The 19,167-nt window shown below is 42.2% G+C and overlaps 1 protein-coding gene across 1 annotated transcript in view; it reads left to right on the forward strand.

Moving 5' to 3' along the window:
• The window catches only part of LOC123377276 (multiple epidermal growth factor-like domains protein 6), a 269,454-nt gene that overhangs the window by 148,744 nt on the left and 101,543 nt on the right, over positions 1–19,167 (forward strand). The window contains exon 5 of the mRNA XM_045029959.1: positions 18,386–18,508. Coding sequence (XP_044885894.1) covers positions 18,386–18,508 — 123 coding nt within the window. The remainder of the gene's footprint in view (positions 1–18,385; positions 18,509–19,167) is intronic.

The raw sequence follows: 19,167 nt of genomic DNA on the forward strand, positions 1-19,167 counted from the left end.
GCCAGGGAGCTGGAGACTGTGCTTTTTTTCGACAATAAACCTGGCCGATGTGCCTTCGTACCTTACTAGACTCTGTGGTTATTGGGGGTTCTCATCGGGTCTGCTGGGTCAGCTATCTGCGCAGAGCTGGGGCAGCACACAGAGGGAACACACGCACGCAGCTGAGTGATATTAACATTGGAGAAAGCAAAGCACCGCACCAGTAGCACTCTGACAACAATGCCCAAATAAATCTTGTCGTTAAAGTGCCACCAGACTCCTTGTTGTTTTTGTACATGTGCTTGTTCATATTTCACACCTTCCTTTTGTGAGTCAGAATATATTTGACTGTCTCCTCCATGCAGAAAAGTAATCTGATTTATTTGAGTGGAAGGAATTTATTTTTTGATAGAAACTTAAGGCCAGAGTTCCAAATGAGCAAACCCAGGTTGTGAATGTGTAATCCACACTACAAGAGTGTAGGTATTTTCCCTGCTGTAGTAGTTGGTCCACAGAAGAGGCTTCAGAGTCAGTTACTGCTCCCATTAGGAAGGCTCATACAGTTAGTGCAGAAAACCAACTGTGAGCCAAAGGGTTGCTCTAGATCAAACTGTGCCTGCTTTGGAGCTGCCTGAGATAGAAAGAGATGTCACCCATGCAGAGCTGGTTAAAGTAGAAGCTGATGTATGAGAGTGAGTTAGATGAGAGTAAATGTATTGATTTGAGTTGGTTTCTTTTTCTGAAGGGGGCACCCCCCCCAACTGTGCCAATGGGGGAACTGCCAGGGCTGCAAATGACACATTTGTGTGGGTGAAGAAGCATGTGCACAGAAAATAGGATACCATACTAGTCTTTATTTGTAATTACCCAGGCTGCATGCAGATGTGATATTTTCTGGCACAAGGTTATGTCTGCAAACTTTGTAGGTACAACTTAGATGCCTATGTTTGTCTCTTAATATAAAGGACTGAATTGCATGGCTTTCAATCTAGGTTTCCAATTTGTGTTAAACATTTCTAGTATAGTTGTCTTTTAAAACTGCTTGAAATAAGATCCCTACTACAGATTGGCATTATTTAATACTGCTGACCCTACCATCATTCATTCATACATGGTAGCATGCTTTACTTAAGATTTCCCAACAACATGCCATTTATTAATAATTCAGAAAAGTATGGAATCTATCTATCTTTTCTGACCATGTTTAAAAGTATAAACAAATGACATTTGAAAAGACAAAAGTGGATAATTCCAAACTTTTACATGATTTATGCTACCTCACTGACTCTTGACTGAAAAATACAAAATGTCTTTCAGTAGGTGTAAATGAATTGGGTATGGCTGTCCATCAAAACCAGATGCATGACATCTAGTTAGATTTTAAAGACAAATGTAGTGCTTATTAGAAAACAGAGTGTGAAGTTTGTACTACAACTGGCTCTGTTTGGCCCTGATACAAATCATTTTTCAGCAGTGTATGATTTAGAAATTATAGTCCTCTGACTTCTGCTTGTGATCACCTTTGACTTCTGACAGTCTCAACACTTGAGATCACATATTATGATAACTAGAACTACCAGGCTGTTAAACTCAAACTGCTTCACTCGTTGTTAACCAGACTGAGCATGGTGTGCACATATTGTTTGCAAAATAAACACTGCATTAAGTGTGATTTATATTCATAAGGAAATACACTACACTTAGGAAATTGTGCTGTAGTATAATACCAGTGTTTCTTTGTCAAGTAAACTGTGATTAATGAAGAATAACTCGGATTTCTTGGATTCTTTGGTTTCAGTTTTTCACCAACAAAGGCAAAATGATAACTTTAGATACAAGTTTATGTCTATTAATTTTTATATATTTCTCTTTTTTTATCTGGGTATATCTTCCAGATACTACTTTAGCCGTCTCTCCAGAATATTCTAGGGATTTCTCCCTTCTACTTTGGGGAGAATATAACATCTAGAAATTAAAGGCCAGATTTTCAAAAGGGCTCAGCACCCAGCAGCTCCTATGGTTCTTAGTGGGAACAGCTGAATATTGTGCACACTTGAAAATTGGTTTCTTTGTTTAGATGTCTTATTGGATACTGGCCTCTTTCGGAAATCTGGTCCTTGGTCATAACAGCAGTTAACAGGCATCCTTTAGCTTCAGTTAGATTAGAAGAACTCACAAGACCTATTAAGCAATGAAATCTCAGGGAATAATGACTTCCCGGTGGGAGTCTCTGCAGATTAAACTGACGAAGATTTAATCATCTCTGTCTGTGGATTCTTTTGCCCTTGACATAGCAGATCTGTTGTTAGAAAAGACTTGTGACAAGGGGCATCCAAATGGTGATAAAATTATGTCTGTATTAGCTCTTTATAAGGAAACAAGCACAAACTCACTAAAATATTAATCAGTTTAGATAATATGATTTTGGTTTTCCCATATAGAGAGTTATTACAGAAAAGTTATTTGGTTTTAGTCAGAATAAGAATGAAATATTGTAACTAGAGCTACCCTAATCATTCCCACTCAGGACACTATTTAACAATAAGTACAATAAAACCTCCTATGTAACGTGAAAAATATATACTCTATCATAAACAAGCCACCACCTCCAAAACCAGAACAAATAGATGGGATATTGTGAAAGGAAGAAGGCAGAGGTTGGCTGGAGACAAGGCAGGGGGTGCGGCAGGGGCTGGCTGTGGGCAGGGGATGCGGGGCTGGCTGGAGACAGGGGCTGGCTACGGGCAGGGTGGCAGGTACTCACGGGGAGAGCGGCTCGGAGCAGCCCCAGCAGCAGGACCCAACCCAGGCCCAGCAGAGCAGCCAGGGACCCACCAGGCAGCAGCGGGAGCCCCAGGGCCAGGGGTAGGGGAGCAGCAGCAGCAGCAGGGCCCATTCCCAGGGCCAGGCGGCAGCCCACCTGGCTCCCGCAGCACAGCGCCCCGGCGGCCGGAGGAGGAATTACATCACTTCCCAGCCAGAGCCCATCAAAGCCACAGCGCCCCCTCACAGGGAAGCAGGTTAACGACCAGTTCTAAAACTGCTTCAAAATTTAACAAATGGTTCACGCGAACCAGTGCGAACCGGTTCCAGCTCACCACTGGGTAAAAGTGATCAGTGTTGATTGGCCAGAGCAACCTGCAAGAAAAATTAGAGAAAATAAATCAGGAATGACCATTCAGAGCCCAATAATTCCCATTTTAAGATAGAAGCCACATGATGTCATTTTCCTGCTAAGAAATCTCTCACATTTAATTTCAGTACTTAATGGTTTGAAAAAAAGTTTTCATTATTCTTGTGAAAAATGAACTCATCTGCTCAGATGCTTAGCCCTGTGGTTAATTATATTATGAAAGAGACCAACTGATAAGTAAGTGACTTATTACAGTAGAGTTCCACTGAAATGAAAGCTCCTGAATTTGTTAGCCTTCTTAGATTGTACAATTGTGATCATCAGCCTGTTTGTACATTACGTAGAAATTTCTAAAATCGTCACCGTGGTCTTGCAATGGGGGCCATGAACAGTCTGCAGTAAACAATTCCTCTTTCCTATCCAGTTGTGAAAATGGTGACCACCAAATGCTTTGTCTAGAATGCCAGCCAAAGTCTGCCTCCCTCCTACCCCAGCACATAATGCGTTTGTACATAAAAATCTTTATCCATTTTATAAAGGGCTTTTCCAAAACAGGTAGAATTAGTTCATTTGCTTTGTAAAATGACCTCTACAAAGAGCTCAGATAGATGTGAATGATCTTGTGATCAAGGAAATGGATTTGGATTCAGATCATGATTCAGTTACTTCCCGTGTGAATGTGGATAAATCAGTTACTTTCTTTGGGTCAGATTCCGACACCCTTATGCTGAATAGTACCTTACTCCACAAGTGGGTCTAGAGAAGACATGGGCAAGTCTATACATTAGTTTAAATGGAACCATTTGTGTAATAAAGTAATATTCAATGGGCATATTCTTAAATGGTGTAAATTGTCATAGCTCTGTTGACTTGAATGATAATTCACACCAGCTAAATATGGTTCACAACTACTCCAATATGAATACAGGTATCAGAATTTGATGCTGTATTCTTAGTGTTTCTCTTTCACTGTGTTGCTTATGAAAATAAATGTTCTGTGTTGATGGGGAATGTATATGTATCTAAGTAGATCACTGCTTTTATTCTTAGCTTTCTGTTTACCCTACATTCATGAAAAGCTCAAATATTTAGCCACTTTATCCTTACAATTATACCATTAAGATTCCTCCTTTGTCATCTCTTCCAGTATTGAAATTCTAAGTCGGGCTTTGGTTTCCCTTAAAACAAACTCTTTTGGTCAACTTCCACAATAAACAAATTAAAGCTCATGCAATTGTTGTTTCTTAGAATTGACTTTAAAGCAATCATATAGGGAAATATCTGCACACTGATACCAGACGTGCAAACAATTAATTGCAGTTATATATCGTAGAATTTGGCCTATTGTTACAAATTTTCACCTGGGAGTATATTAATCTCTTATTGGACTACTTTGCTCACTTTTGATCTGTGTAAGACTTGAAACCATTTAAGAATATATAGTTCCACCCTAATCCCTGCCTTTGTCACCTTTGAAGTGAACTACTATAGCGAATGCTACATGGGATTATATCTTAAATCCCTTTGGAAGTTGTGGCTGATGCAGAATGCTGTAGCTTGCTTCTTGAGTAGAGTATCACACTGTGACCACATGGTGCCAGTAGTACATGTCTCTTAGTTTCTGGGTGGCCTTGAAGATGTTGGTATTGACATATAAAGCCATGGACACTCTGGGACCGTCTTCTTCTGTTGTCATGCTACCTTAAAACTGGACTGAGAGCTCAAGCTCATTTCACCTATACTTAGTTGTTTTTAGGTTACATGAAAAGTAAACAATTAGAAGTCTTGAAAAGACTTTTATTTACATTTAATCCTTCTAGACTCCACGCTCTACAATGGAGTTCGTTTTAACTAGAAATGAATGTGCTATAGTCACGTTTTTGTCAGGGATATTTTTAGTAAAAGTCACGAACAGGTCACGGGCAATAATGAAAAATTCACAGAAGCCATGACCTGTCCGTAACTTTTCCTAAAAATACCCATGATGAAATGGAGAGCTGGTGATGGGGCCTGGGAGCTCCAGGGTCCCCCTCTGCTGGCAGCTCCAAGCTGCAGGGCGGGGGTCCCCCTTGCCGTCTGCTGCAGCTGGGAGCTGCCAGGTCCCCCCTGTCACCCGCAGTGGCCAGGAGCAGCGGGGATTCCCCCTGCTGCTGGGTGCCCCCTGCTTCCAGCGGCAGTGGGAGCGGTGGGGGTCCCCCTTGACTGCCAGGAGCGGTGGATCCCCCCTGCCACCCGTGGTGTCCAGGAGTAGCAGCAGGGAGCTCCGGGGCTCCCCACTCCCACCCGCGGTAACTGGGAGCTACAGGAGTACCTCACAGCTCCCTGCCTCCGCAGTGGCAGGGGACCCTGTAGCTCCCAACCAGTGCTGGCTAAAGTCACGGAGGTCTTTGGAAGTCATGGATTCTGTGACTTCCGTGACCTCCATGACTAAATCACAGTGTTAGCTATAGTGAAAGTAAACGATGTTTATGTTGGTTTATACTGTTTAACCATTATAACTGCACATGCCTGTCTCTTGCAAATGGCTTAGCTTTGCATACTTTTTATCCATGTTTCCCAGTTCCAATGTGGCAACCTGATTTATAAGACTAACAAATTTATTGGTGCATAAGCTTTTGTGGGTTAAAACCCACTTCATCAGATGCATGGAGTGTAGTGGGTTTTAGCACATGAAAGCTTATGCCCAAATAAATGTGTTAGTCTCAAAGGTGCCACAAGTATTCCTCATTGTTTTTGCTGATACAGACTAACACGGCTACCCCTCTGAAACCTGATTTATAAGAGAACATCAGCAAAAAAAAATTTGCTTAAGAGACTGTCTTTATGAATAATGAGGTTAGGAAAGGGAGTTAAGGCAGCTTGCTGGGAGTAAAGGAAGTGCTGGCCAAGTGCCAGGCTTACTATTTGGCACTGACCAAACAGATGTCCTCTTCCTTCCTCTGTCACTTAATCTGAATATCCAAAGACAGCAAACCACAAGCTTACCTCTTCTTCAAATACATTCTGTGAACTCTTCCTGAGACACTGCAGCCCAACAGGCTGTTTGGAATTAATTTCAACACCTCAGAGCCTTCAAGAAACCCAGGCTTGTTTTACAGAACCTTGAAACCTTAAACATAGCCACTGTGCCTTTGGGAATGATCCTTCAAGAGCATTATCTATCTGGGATACAAATGAGAACCCATATCTTCGAATCAACCGTCCAGAAAAAGGAGGGCGGGAAAGAGAGGTCTATTCTCCACATCATTTATGTGTATGTCCCTCTTAAGGGTAATGGGAGTAACATAGGCATCAAAGAGTCTAGACCTCCTCGTACAATGAGATAACTACATTTTTAGATGAAAGCAAAGGCCTTTGAGAAGAACAGTACTGAGCTCTCTATTATTTTCGTACCAAAAAAAAAAAGGCTTTTGTAAAGAGAGATGGGGGAGGGAGGGAGCAGGACTGGTCTGTGCACAGAACTATTATGAAGACACATGCAGTATAATATAGAACACCATATTTTATATTTTGTTCATCATGCTCAATATGGAGGCTACCTGCAGAGCCACAACACTAGGAAAACAAGAACACTTGTCTTTAATTGCAAGGACTGTACTTGAGGTAGGGAATTCATACGCTTTCTTTGCAATCACGGTTTATAACCATACTCCATAATCATCTCCAATCATGGCTAATTAGTTCGTTAGTGTATGGTGCTGAGTTCAGACACTGGGGGCATTCAGCTGCATTATTAATTTCTAGTCTGTGAAAATACATTTAGAAAATAGATACTACTGCAAGATTTTATTCCACTATGATTTTTTTTCTGATTTACTTGATAACTATTGATGCAGAAAAGAAAACTTGCTTATGGTTTAACTCGGTTGTTCAGGAATTAAGCCTGCTTTTTAGGTGGTAAAAGAGGATACATTCAAAACTGATAGAAATATTGTTTTCACACAACATGTAATTACACTGTGGAACTCATTGCCACAGCAAGTCATTGAGGCCAAGAACTTAGCAATATTCAGAATGGGATTGGACATTTATATGGATATCAAGAATATTTAGGATTGTCAGACTTTGTTTTAACAAATATTTTGGGATGGATATTGAACTTCATACTCCAGGGCATAAGCCAATCTCTAACTAAGGCCTGCTACACTGGTAGTGTCGTAGGATATGTGTACCTGCACACTGCAGTGAAAAGGAAGCTGCATCCACACTGTGAAACTACATGTGGCAGTGAAAGGCTCTGGCATGGGGGATGCCATGGGGGAAAGACACTGGTTTTGGGGAGGCAGCAGGACACAGCACTGTTAAAAATAACAGTGTAGACATGGGAGGCACTGCTTGGGCACATAGAGAGCCATATAGGGTATATGCCCTAACGTATTTACCCTGCTAGTTATATCCTTGCTGTGGGGACATGCAGTGTTCGTACTGTACATGCCGCTGTAAGTGTAGACACAACTTAGAAGAGTTCATGGTGAGAACTATTGTAGGGACAGACTATCCTGCCTGTGTTACCGTAGGGTTCCTATACCTTCCTCTGAAGTGTCTGGTACTGGTCATTGTGGGAGGCAGGATACTGGACTTGGTGGACCTTGGGTCTCAGCCAGTATGGCTATTCTTATGTTCCTACCAGCTTCGTTGGTTTTCAACAGTTGGTGAGGTTTTCAAGATCATTTAATTTGTTATCTAAACCTGGAGCCTACTTCTTCTCTCTCACTGGGTTTTTCACTGACCTTAACGGAGTTACTTTGGATATGTAAGTGAAACTAAGAGGGGAATATTAGGCTCCTTATCTTCAGCCTATGATTTTAAAAAGATAAAATGAGTGTGTCTCCTATGGAGTTGTCATTTTTGTATTCCAGAAAAAAAAATCTCCAGGAGAAAAGCATGAAGCAGTATCTTTAATCTGCTCTAACAATAAAAGAAATATAGCCATTTAAGAGGCTCTCATTCAAACAGGAAGGAGAGTTGTAGAAGGGATACATGGAATTAGATAACCAATGAGCTCCACTTATATAAAGATGACATGGTGGTTTGGAGGAGGCTGTGTAGCAGATTAACATTAAAAAATGAGGTGACAATTTGAGAAAGTGCAGGCACTGCAGCTGTCAGTAAACACAATGGCTATGATGGGTGTATAACTGTGAGTTCACTCAATAAATCTGTGCCAAGCTGTCAGATAAATTTGCTTCACTTATTGGATGCATGTTAGTAGCATCTCAGATTTACAGTACTTCATAATCCGGCACAGTAAGAAATATTCATTCTGCTTATTGACTTTATGGAACAAGAAATGCTAATAAAGCATTGAGAGCTTAATAAATACACTTGTAAGGCTGCACTTCACTATCAGAGCAAGAGCTTTGTTTTCTATTGAGGTGGATAATTTACAGTTAACACTGGAAATAGGAGATATAATGTAAGATTTAGAGACCATCACCAATAAAGGAAAAAATGTTCTTGATTTTTCCTAGGGTGACCAGATGTCCTGATTTTATAGGGACAGTTCCGATTTTTGGGTCTTTTTCTTATATAGGCTCCTATTACCCCCCACCCCCTGTCCTGATTTTTCACATTTGCAGTCTGGTCACCCTAATTTTTCCTCCTTTTGTTCTTTTTGTATAGAAACCAAGCTGTATGGGGAATGGGCATCTCTGTCTATCTCCCTGATTCTCTTTAGATATTTCTGTATAATCTTACATGTGTGTATTGATTAGAATAATGTATCATGCATAATATCAGAGAATGGTCCAAACTGCAAAGGTGAGATCTGAACTTCCCCGAAGTTCAGGAGTTATGCAGACCTGAAATTTTGGTTTTAGACCATCTGGGCCATGATTTTCAAAATTGGGTGTCAAAAATTTGTTTCTGAAACCTATATTTAGGCATCTAAGTGGCATGATTTTCAAAAGTGCTGAGCTTCCATTATCTCCTGCTGAGTGGATGGATGCTCAGCACTTTGAAAATCAAGCACAGTAATTTTAGGTGCTGTAAACGTCCGCTGTTGGGGTTCACCCCTCTCTGGGGCGGCTGGGAGCCAGGCCGCCTCACTACACGAGTCTGATGAGCTGGTGAATTAGCCTGGTGAGGCAGGAAACAGTCAGGAGCTCAGGCCCTCAGGCAGGGGCTGAGCCAAGTAGTTCAGTATATAAGCCCAGGCCCTTGGTCAGGGCGGGGCAGCAAACAACAGTTCAGAGCTCAGACCCTCAGGCAGGGGCTGAGCCAAGTAGTTCAGTATATAAGCCCAGGCCCTTGGTCCTGAGCGTTGGGGCGAGGGGGAGGCTGCCACCCGTGAGTGGGGTGGCAGGGGGGACACAGGCCCACCCACTCCTCTGCGTCCCAGCCCTAACAGTGGCAGGCAGCCTGCTGCTGTGTCAGAGGGGATCCTGGCCGCAACACACTGACATTGGCTCTGGGTGTGCTGCAGCCAGACTAGGGTCAGCTGCCCCCGGGCTACTTCCGACCTCCCCCTCTACTGGTACCTGTGTCTCAGCAGTGCCTTCCACAGCATCCCACACCATGGGCTCCTCGGGATACTGAGCGAGGGGTAAACTGGGCAGCTCCTCAGGGTCCCTTTGTACCGGTTGGCTATGGGGCTTTTCCAGTGTCTGGTTGGCGTCCAGTCTTCGCAGGTATGGCCAGTCCTCGGGTCGGTCGCAGGCGGCAGGAGCTAGGGCATCAGGAGCTAGGGCTAGGGCTAGGGCGGCAGGAGCTAGGGCGTCTGGCCAGGCCGCTTCTGAGCCCTGGGGCTGGGCTTTTATACTTCCTGCCCTGCGCCGTGACCTCTGAGGGGTGGGCACAGGCTCCAGTGACTCCGCCCACTTTGGCGTCCGTAAGGGCTCGTCCCTCTCTGGGGCGGCTGGGAGCCAGGCCGCCTCACTACAGATGCCTAAATATGGATTTAGGTGCCTAACTCTAGGTACCCATTTTGAACATCTTTATCCAGATATATTTGGGATAACGTTACCCATCAGTGACTAAGCCAAGGTATGGATTATTGACAATGAAGTAGTAGTAAAGACTGTGCCAATTTGAAATCTTTATCCCTCACCATCATGTATTCTGTATATGCCACATATTTTACCAGTATTTTGGAAACATTTTAGAGAGTTTGAAAAATGTTACTGAAACTATTTTTCATATCCATGCAAGCAAAATACCTCAGTTACCAGAGTTGCAAGGTTCAGGAAGAGAGAGAAAGAAATTAAACCAAATGAATATTCTCTAAAACTTCTCTCAAATATTTTTTTTAACTAAAAATATACTTACTTTGAAGTTCATCATCACAAATCTTTCCAGCCCTAGAAAGGAGTGCATTGCATTCCATTGGTAAGCTTGAAATCTCCCCATTCCATTGATATTAAATGCCTGTCTGTAGCCCTGGAGAGGGTGTAATTCCACATTTAGGTGGAAAAGGGAAGAAATATTTCCCAGATACACAATTTTTAAAAAATTACCTATGTATAAAACTGCTTATGGATTTGGAATGTTGGAATAACTAATAGGGGGAGATTGATTACTTGGCAGAGGGAAAGTGAACTGCAGACCCTTCCAATGAACTGGTTTATGACATGGCTATGACCTCCACATATACATCTGTATGTATGATACAAAATTATATATATATAATTTATATATATATAAATTTGTGTATGTACATTTTTTAAACGTATGTGTGTCTAAATATAGACACTAAAATTTACATTTAGGGCCTGATTATGTGGATACTTACACCCACGCTTAATTTAAAGTGCATGAGTCGTATTTGCATGATTGGGACCTTAGACGTCTACCTTGCCCCTGAAGTCAGTGGAAGCTGCAGGTTCTCAGCACATCTGAAAATGAGGCTACTTACTTGGATGCCCGTATTGATTCCAGTATCTGAGTGCCCGAGTCCAAAACAAAGAAGTGATAGAACTCCTCAGACGTGGCTTCCGCTATGGAAGGAGAAATGGTGCTGGTAACTTGGGCGGAAGCCAGGGGGACCTTCTCCCACTGTTGAAGGAGGGATGGTTGCTTGGTAACTTGGGTGGACCCCAGAGGAACCCCCAGGACCCCTCTCCTTGCTCCCCCAGAAGGAGGGATAGTGGGTAGACCTATGGTGACCCATCTCAGACCTACCTTCCTACTCCTGAAGAAGAGATGGCAGCTAGCTAACCTGGGCAGGCTGGGAAGTTGAAGAGGTGGAGGAGATGGTGAGGAGATGGCTCCTTTGGCTCTTCCACATCTTTTGCTTCCAGACCTGCTCCAGAAGAAGAGATGGCAGATAGGTAACCTGGTTGTGGGGAGCCGGGTCAGATGTACCAGAACACCATTCCAGCTCCTTTGTCCGGCCTAGGGGGCAGTGGAAAGTCCCGCCACTGACTGAGCCGAATCCATTGACCGTGGGCACATAGTAGTAGTATACCCGGTAGACTAAGTGATCTACGGGGAACTATCGTTGTGTTCAATACGGCAATAAACCTGGCCGACGTGCCTTCGTACCTTACTAGACTCTGTGGTCATTGGGGGTTCTCGTCGGGTCTGCTGTGTCAGCTATCTTTGAAGAGCTGGGGCAGCACACAGAGGGAACACACGCACGCAGCCGAGTGATATCAACATTGGAGAAAGCAGAGCACCACAGCGGTAGCACTCTGACAACACCCTGAACAGTGTTCCAACACTTGGTTGAAGTGCACCGGCACGACTCAAGCATTGGTCTAGCCTTTTTGGTCCCCAGAGTTTGACATTTTTATCATGATCCCTGGGAGACCATAACTGGGAAGAAATTGGATTAGTTGTTGGATTAATCTTCAAGGTAAATATTTTCTGTTTGTTCTGACCTTGAACTAAAGTTGCTACATGTTAGTACAGGAGTGGGCAAACTATGCACCACGCAGCTCCCGGAAGCCATGCCATGGCCCCACTTTGTCTCCTACGTGTTCCAATGGCCCCCTCCGGTACTCGAATGGGAGCTGCAGGGGTGGTGCCTGTGGATGGGGCAGCGTGGAGAGCTGCAAGGCCATGCATCCATGTAGGAGCCAAAGAAGGGACATGTCACTGCTTCTGGGAGCTGCTTGAGGTAAGCACTGCTCGGAGCCTGCACCCCTGAGCCTCTCCCCACACTCCAACCCCCCTGCCCCAGCCCTGATTCCCCCTCCCGGTCTCCAAACTCTTTGGTCCCAGGCCAGAGCGCCCTTCTACACCCCAAACTCCTCAGCCCTAGCCCCACCCCAGAGCCCGCACCCCCAAACAGAGCCCTCACCCACTTCCGCACCCCATCCCCAATTTTGTGAGCATTCAGGGCCCGCCATACAATTTCTATTCCCTGATTTGGCCCTCAGGCCAAAAAGTTTGCCCACCTGTGTGCTAGTATTACACTTCTAAGCTAATTAAAAGAGTTTTCCCTTGGAATGATGATGTGCTATATTCATGTGATATTCCACTAAGAATGGGAATGATTTTACAGATTTTTATTCCACTTCAGTGATCTATTACAAGTCCACTGAGCTATGACATGCAGTAAAGTCAGCTTATTATGGTTCAGAGCACACATTAGCCCAACAGGGGTGGTCAGTGAAAGAAAGGCCATAGCATATATGGCTGTTTAAAAAGACGAAAAAGAGTTGGTTACATACAGAAGATAAACATTATAACCCTGGGATTTGTTTTAAAAATTAGGTCATAGACATGAGATTCTCTTTATCGTCTATTAAAAATAGTTACATAAACTTATTAATAGAATACCTTTTAGTTCTAGACAATGGGTAGTTAATGTGTTCCCTAAATCCAAGCACTATTTCTTGTATTTAAATAGTAAATTTGTATGAGAACTCAGCATTATCATTGTCTTTCTAGAAGGCTTCAGTCTCTCATTGAAGGCGTGCATTTCTTAAGTGAATATGTGGGGTTTTTTTCCCTCTGCAGAGCTTTTACATCTTGATGTGAGTGCTGTCTTTTTTCCCCAGGTGTTTCTTTTTTGAAGACAAAACAGAAATTTTTGTGGACAGTCTGACTTTATCTAAAATTTTTCTTTTTTATTATTATTCTTTTATTTTTAAACCAAATGTTCAACTGAAAACCAAAATATTTTGGGGTGGGAGGGACTGAGGAAGCCACCTTCTCCTAATTTGAAATAATAAATAGCTGAAGGTAATAAAAAAGATTTTGGAGTATTTAAAATCAACAAGGGGATTATGCAGTGAACTACAGTACTATGTGATCATGTGTGTATGAAATACATGAAATACATATGCATGTATCCAGAATCCATGTGTTTACAATAATAAATTTAAAACCCATCATGTTTGACTCTTCTACATGTATATGACAATATAGAAAATGTAAGGGTCATATAGAAACCGTAAGATACATGTGGAAGTGGGTTTTACTCCTTTGTTTCAAGAATAAAAATTAATGTGGCAGGATTAAAAGATCTTATAAAGTATCTGCTATGGATTGGTTTGTGTGTGGCAATATTGGCTCTACATAAATTTTCACTATTGAACTTGCAAACATCAAAATTATTTCTTGAAGTGCCCACATCTTGTTATTACAGATGGATCAATAGTCTTGATAACACTGAACTTTTGTCAGACCTAACCTGGTAGACTTGTAATATGTCAGAGAATTTTTGTCATTTATCTTGCCATGCACGAGACAAATGTATTTGCAGCCTTGAATAACATTGAGTGTGGAAAGCAGACTGAAATGTATCATGTGGCAGGGGTTTTTGACGGGGTGTGCGGGGGTAGGTTTGGTTTTTTATGCATAGTATATGAATCTGCAGGTTAAAATCTTGAACACTGTGTGTGTTCTAAGAATACAGAACAGCTGACTGAGGCCTGTGAGGCTTAAATTTGTGGTAGGCATGTTTTATCTAGTCTCTTTCTGATCATTTATTTAGCAGTAGGTAACCTAATTCCTTTATTGAGCTCCGAGGACAGATTAGCAAGGCACAATACCAGAGGAGGCTTTCTAAATGAGAGAGTGGTTACAGGTCAGGGGGAAGAACCTTGGCAAATGTAAATTGACATAGCTCGGAACTATGGCAATTTACACCCATTGAGGATCTGGTCCTAGATGCGTTAAGCACCAGCTGAGGGGGAGATGGCTATAGCTCAAAGCAGTGCAAGATTCATTGTGTTTTCTTTTATTAAAACCGCTCTACTTTGTGTGCTGGATTAATGTTGATAAGCTTCAGAGGAACAGTATGTTTTAAGGAGAAATGTGAATAAAGAGAGTAGGTTTCTTGGCACAGCAGGAGGAGGAGAATTTCCTGGTGTAAGAGAGAACTGGGAAGAAGGCTTGGCACATATGCAAGTGTTAGGACAGAGATGAAGGAAATCGTGGGTGAAGCATACGGCGCAAGAAGGAGAGGAGGAGGAGGGAGAGGTTTGTAATGACACATTACAAATACTCTTTAAAAGGTGTAAACCATACTGTAAACCACAGCTTTTTCATGATGAACAAGAAATAAATGTATTTATGTTCCTAATACAAATACTTTTCAATCAAGAGGAAAGACAATGTACTTAAGTACTTTCACATTCAAAGCATATTTTTGAACTACTCTTGGATAATATCAAAAAAGTAAACATGAATTTCTCAGAAAGTTTAAAAAGAAAGTTTTTGTTTCAAAACACAGAAAAAATTAGACTATGTAGGGTAGTGTCCATCAGTCTGTCAATATTTAAATCTCTAGGAGGTAGCATAGTATTGTCTGTTCCTCAAATAATTTTTGGTAAATTATCACATTTTGATGGTGACCACTGACTAGTCCTCAGTACTCATAACGTAAATAGAATTGGAGACTGTAAAACAAGGTTAGCGTATGGCTCATTATTATGGTTGCCAACTGGGTAATATTTAAAAACAGACACTCCAGCAGAAGTGCCCTAACCTCCCTTACCCTGCCTTTTCCCCCTGAGGCCCCACGCCCGTCCACTCCTCTTCCTCTTCCCTCCCAGTCACTTGCTGTTTTTTCCCTCCCACCCACCCTGCCTGGGTCAGCAGGGGCTCGGCTGCGGAGCTGGTGCTGGGAGCTGCAGCCGCCCAATGCAGGTAGGAGGCAGCCTTGGCTGAGTAGGGGCTGACGTGGGTTAGTGACCAAGTGCCTTCCTGCCTCCCCCACCCACAGTAACCAGACTTTGAATGTCTGGGTGAGTAGATCTGACCAGACGCTGTCAGATCCTCTTTTCAACCGGACTTTCAGTCGAAAACCAGGCACCTGACCACCCTAGTTATTGTTTGTTACCATCAGGCCTTATCCAGATGTCTTGTGGTTAATGGAAGGAAATTTCCTGGAACATGCCTTAATGTTATCATGCAAGACCTAAGGAAAAGGTATAGATTTCACTGCCAGACTTCACCAGGCCGAATATTAGGCCCAATTAAATCAGTGGCAAAACTCTCATTGACTTCAGAAGGATTAAGGTTTGGCTGGCTGTGTCTTTTTAACTTAGCATTGTTTTCCAATACTATTGAGGATACAGTGAAACTTCTTTTGTGACCCATTAGACAATGTGTAGAGCTATGGAGAAATTAGTTGTGGTGAGTTTGCACACCCTTAGTTTCATTTTGTGTTTCTGATTTCAGAAAACTAAAAAAAAAAGCGAAACGTGTTCAAAATTGCCAACTGTAGCCAGGTTTAGTGTAGCTGGATGGTTTCTACCAAAAGCTAGAAGTCAGAAAATTCATCTTAAATTCATCAAAGGATTAACCGACTTCAATAAAACTTAAAATGATCCTAGCCCAAGGTTCAGGTTTGTGACAGGTTCCAACAGCTCTTTTATGTATATATGTAAAATTCCCTTCGTTTTTTATTTCCTTTGAAGTACTGTGTATTTCTGTTGATCAAAATCTAATAAATAGAGTTTTAAAAGGAGGGTTTTTCTCCTCAGAAACAGTGAAGGTTTCTAACATTAAAGTCATTTTCATATACTTTTGCAGCCAGGATTATGCCTCTCTGTTTTTACCCAATCTTGCCCCCACTCATCTTGCGTTTCCTCAGCTCTTGCTTTTTAACCTGAAATGTGAACAGCCCCTTCTAGTGCCAAAAGTACTGTTGCTTGCAGAACTGTCACACTCCCAGGTATTGAAAACCCCCGGTGTTCCTTAACCCTGGGTTTCTACTTAATAACATGCTGAGTAGCTCTGCTGTGCCAACAAGCCTGTTCAGGACTCTCATCCCCAAATTAAAAAAGACCAACCTCTTCATGCAGATTTTTCCTGTCATGTTCAACCATGAATACATAAAAATGTCCCTACGTGGTATTCTAGACAATACTAACATTTCAGATCCAGCAGTAATAAGATAAAAACATCACCCAAAAATCTCTTGTGAAATATGTGAGACACACGTGGCAATGACCCAAATCCACATTTGCTGCTTTTCATTCAGTTTGCTATCCCACCAGTATATTTTACAACTTTCCAATTTGGAAAATACTTCCTTAGGACTTTTTTGTCCATGAGCCCTTTCAACATCCCATGAGTAGCCTGCTATTACCATTCCCTGCTGCAGAAACTCTAATTCTGAATGTATGAATAAATGGGTTGAAAAAAGCCTTCTTAAATTCTTAAATATTGAATGGGTAGTCAGTACCAATAATAATAGTTAATCGTCACAGTTCAGGGCAACTGCACTTCTATCCCCCTCCATGGTCCTTCAAGAGCACCCTCTCTAGAGTCCTGGTTCCTCAGCAGTCACCTTTCTTGGGCAGAGACCCACATCTCTCTCTTTCTCTTTCTCTCTCTCCCCCCTCCTGGCCAGAGTTTTTTCCAGGCTGCACAGTTCCCTCCCTACACTGTGATATCCCCAGCAAGCCAACCTGCCTAAACAGGCCAGTGTCTGCACTTTGCTTTCTCTTAGAATGCTGTGAACAGTGGTAATTGCCGAAGTCACAAGTTGTAACTCTTTCTAAACTTGTCCTTAAGGTGAAAGTATTACAGAGAAAACATAAAAACAATAAAAGTAGCAAAGAGTCCTGTGGCACCTTATAGACTAACAGACGTACACGGCTACCCCTCCGATACATAAAAACAATAGAAGTTCCTATACTTTATCTAAAAGCCAAAGTCCTTCCATCCCTTCCCAGGGACTCTCCTTGTACAAAAGGTCCTATCTGTTTGCTGGATCTGAAAGAGTCCAGTTTAAACTCAGGCTATTCATCCAAAAGTCCTTTCTTGGTCTGTTGGTCTCTGGAGAATCCAGTTTGAACCACTATATGCAAACCTCTGCAGGTGGTGGTATTTCTCTGGCAGCGTTACAATCTGAATGAATTTGCCTAATCACCCCCACTTTTCTTGGTTCCTGGAGGAGCTGTATGTAGCTGAGGCCTGGCCTGACATGAGTAATTAACACAAGGAGGCCTCAGTTCTTGGAAGATACAAATAGGGAGGTAAATGAATCATCAGATTGAAAACAGAATGTTTGTGCTAAATAAGATAAGTAAATAGGTCAGTAGGTTAAAAAAGGCAGAATGTCTGAGCCAGCTAAGATAGGAGGGAGAATGCTCAGGGAACTGTTTACTATGAACTAGATAACAAGGGGCAAAATAAGTTAGGAATGCAGAGATAAAATAAAGAGGAAATTGAACCAGGGACAGTGCATGTTGCACAGGGATTGGTTCCTGCAAAATAACCAATCCAATCCAAAAATGTGATGCTATGTATAGTAAATGCAATGAGATGTGTAATGTATATAGAGTGAGAGGGTTTCTGTGTAACTTTGGAGCTGTGATGTAACCTGCACCCCTCCCCACTGTGTTTGAATCTGGTCAACTCAGTGTAGCACTTCTGTATGCCAAATAAAGATACCTGAGTGATGAAGGCTGCAGTCAAACTGAGTTTTTTAGAAGCCAAGTGGAAAGAGGTCTCAGAGGGAATCCTAAAACTGTGGTCACATTCTCCCATGGAATTACATATAGTCCCTGGCCCACGCTCATATAATTTAAATACAGTCAGCTCTCCCAAAGATATTGCAGGAAGTTACATATCTGACACATTAATATTGTGGTAAGGGTTTCAGGCAAGGTCAGGGACTCATTTCGTTAGGCACTGTACACAAACACACAGGAAGACATAGACCCTGCTCTGAATTGCTGAATATCTAATGCAAGACATAAGCAACAAAGGGGCACATCCTGTTTCAGGAGGCTATAAGGAGCAGCTCTTAGTTGCTTCTTCATCTGGTAAAATCAGAAAGATGCACAGTGTTATTGAAGGAAGAGACAGTTTAGTCAATGCCTACTTTGTATTCAGTGTCTAATTTGTATATGCTATTTCCCACTACAGATGTAAATGAATGTACCATTGAGAATGGTGGCTGTCAGGACCAGTGCTGCAATACTATTGGCAGCTACTACTGCAGATGTCCAGCTGGCCAGAAACTGGGCGAAGATGGAAAATCATGTGAAGGTAACATTCTGTACCGTGTCTCTTTACTGATAAAAAATCCGAGAACATCCTTGGAATGAAAACTGAGAGAGTTACCTTTCATCTAGAGCCAGCTGAAGTGCATAAATTCAGAATTGTCAAGAGTGCAGATCTTCTCCTGGCTGGATTATGAAGATGTAACTCTAAGAACACTTCAAAGGGTTCTTATGAAAAATGTATCATTTTGCCCTGGATTTGTTCTGATTATGGAATTTCTATCATCAGTTTAAAAACCTGAAGAAAATGTACACATTTGAAAGTATTTCATCCATTTCTAAAACAAAATGTGCTTATCCGAAAAGACACATACATTTCTGCACTTCAGTTGCAGTTCCACAGCTACAGATTAAGCGTCTAAAATAAGATTTGAAATCACATGCTACATAAACCCATTTGCCTTCTTTCTTAGGGAAACATGAAGCCAGATTCCTAGGTAAGATCTGGGGTGAATTTCATCCCTATGCAAAGGGCCAGCTTCAAAATAGGGTTTGCATGAGACTTAAGTGCTAAATAGGTCTTATTTCAGCCCTCTGCACATGTCTGAATTTTATCATGGCTGTTCTGCAGCACTCTGGTAACATAAAACAGCTGTAAACCTGGTCTATCTGGGCCATTAAGCCAGGTTCAAAGCTATTTTGCAT

Source organism: Mauremys mutica, chromosome 9 (genome assembly GCF_020497125.1).
Source record: "Mauremys mutica isolate MM-2020 ecotype Southern chromosome 9, ASM2049712v1, whole genome shotgun sequence".
NCBI lineage: Eukaryota > Metazoa > Chordata > Testudines > Geoemydidae > Mauremys > Mauremys mutica.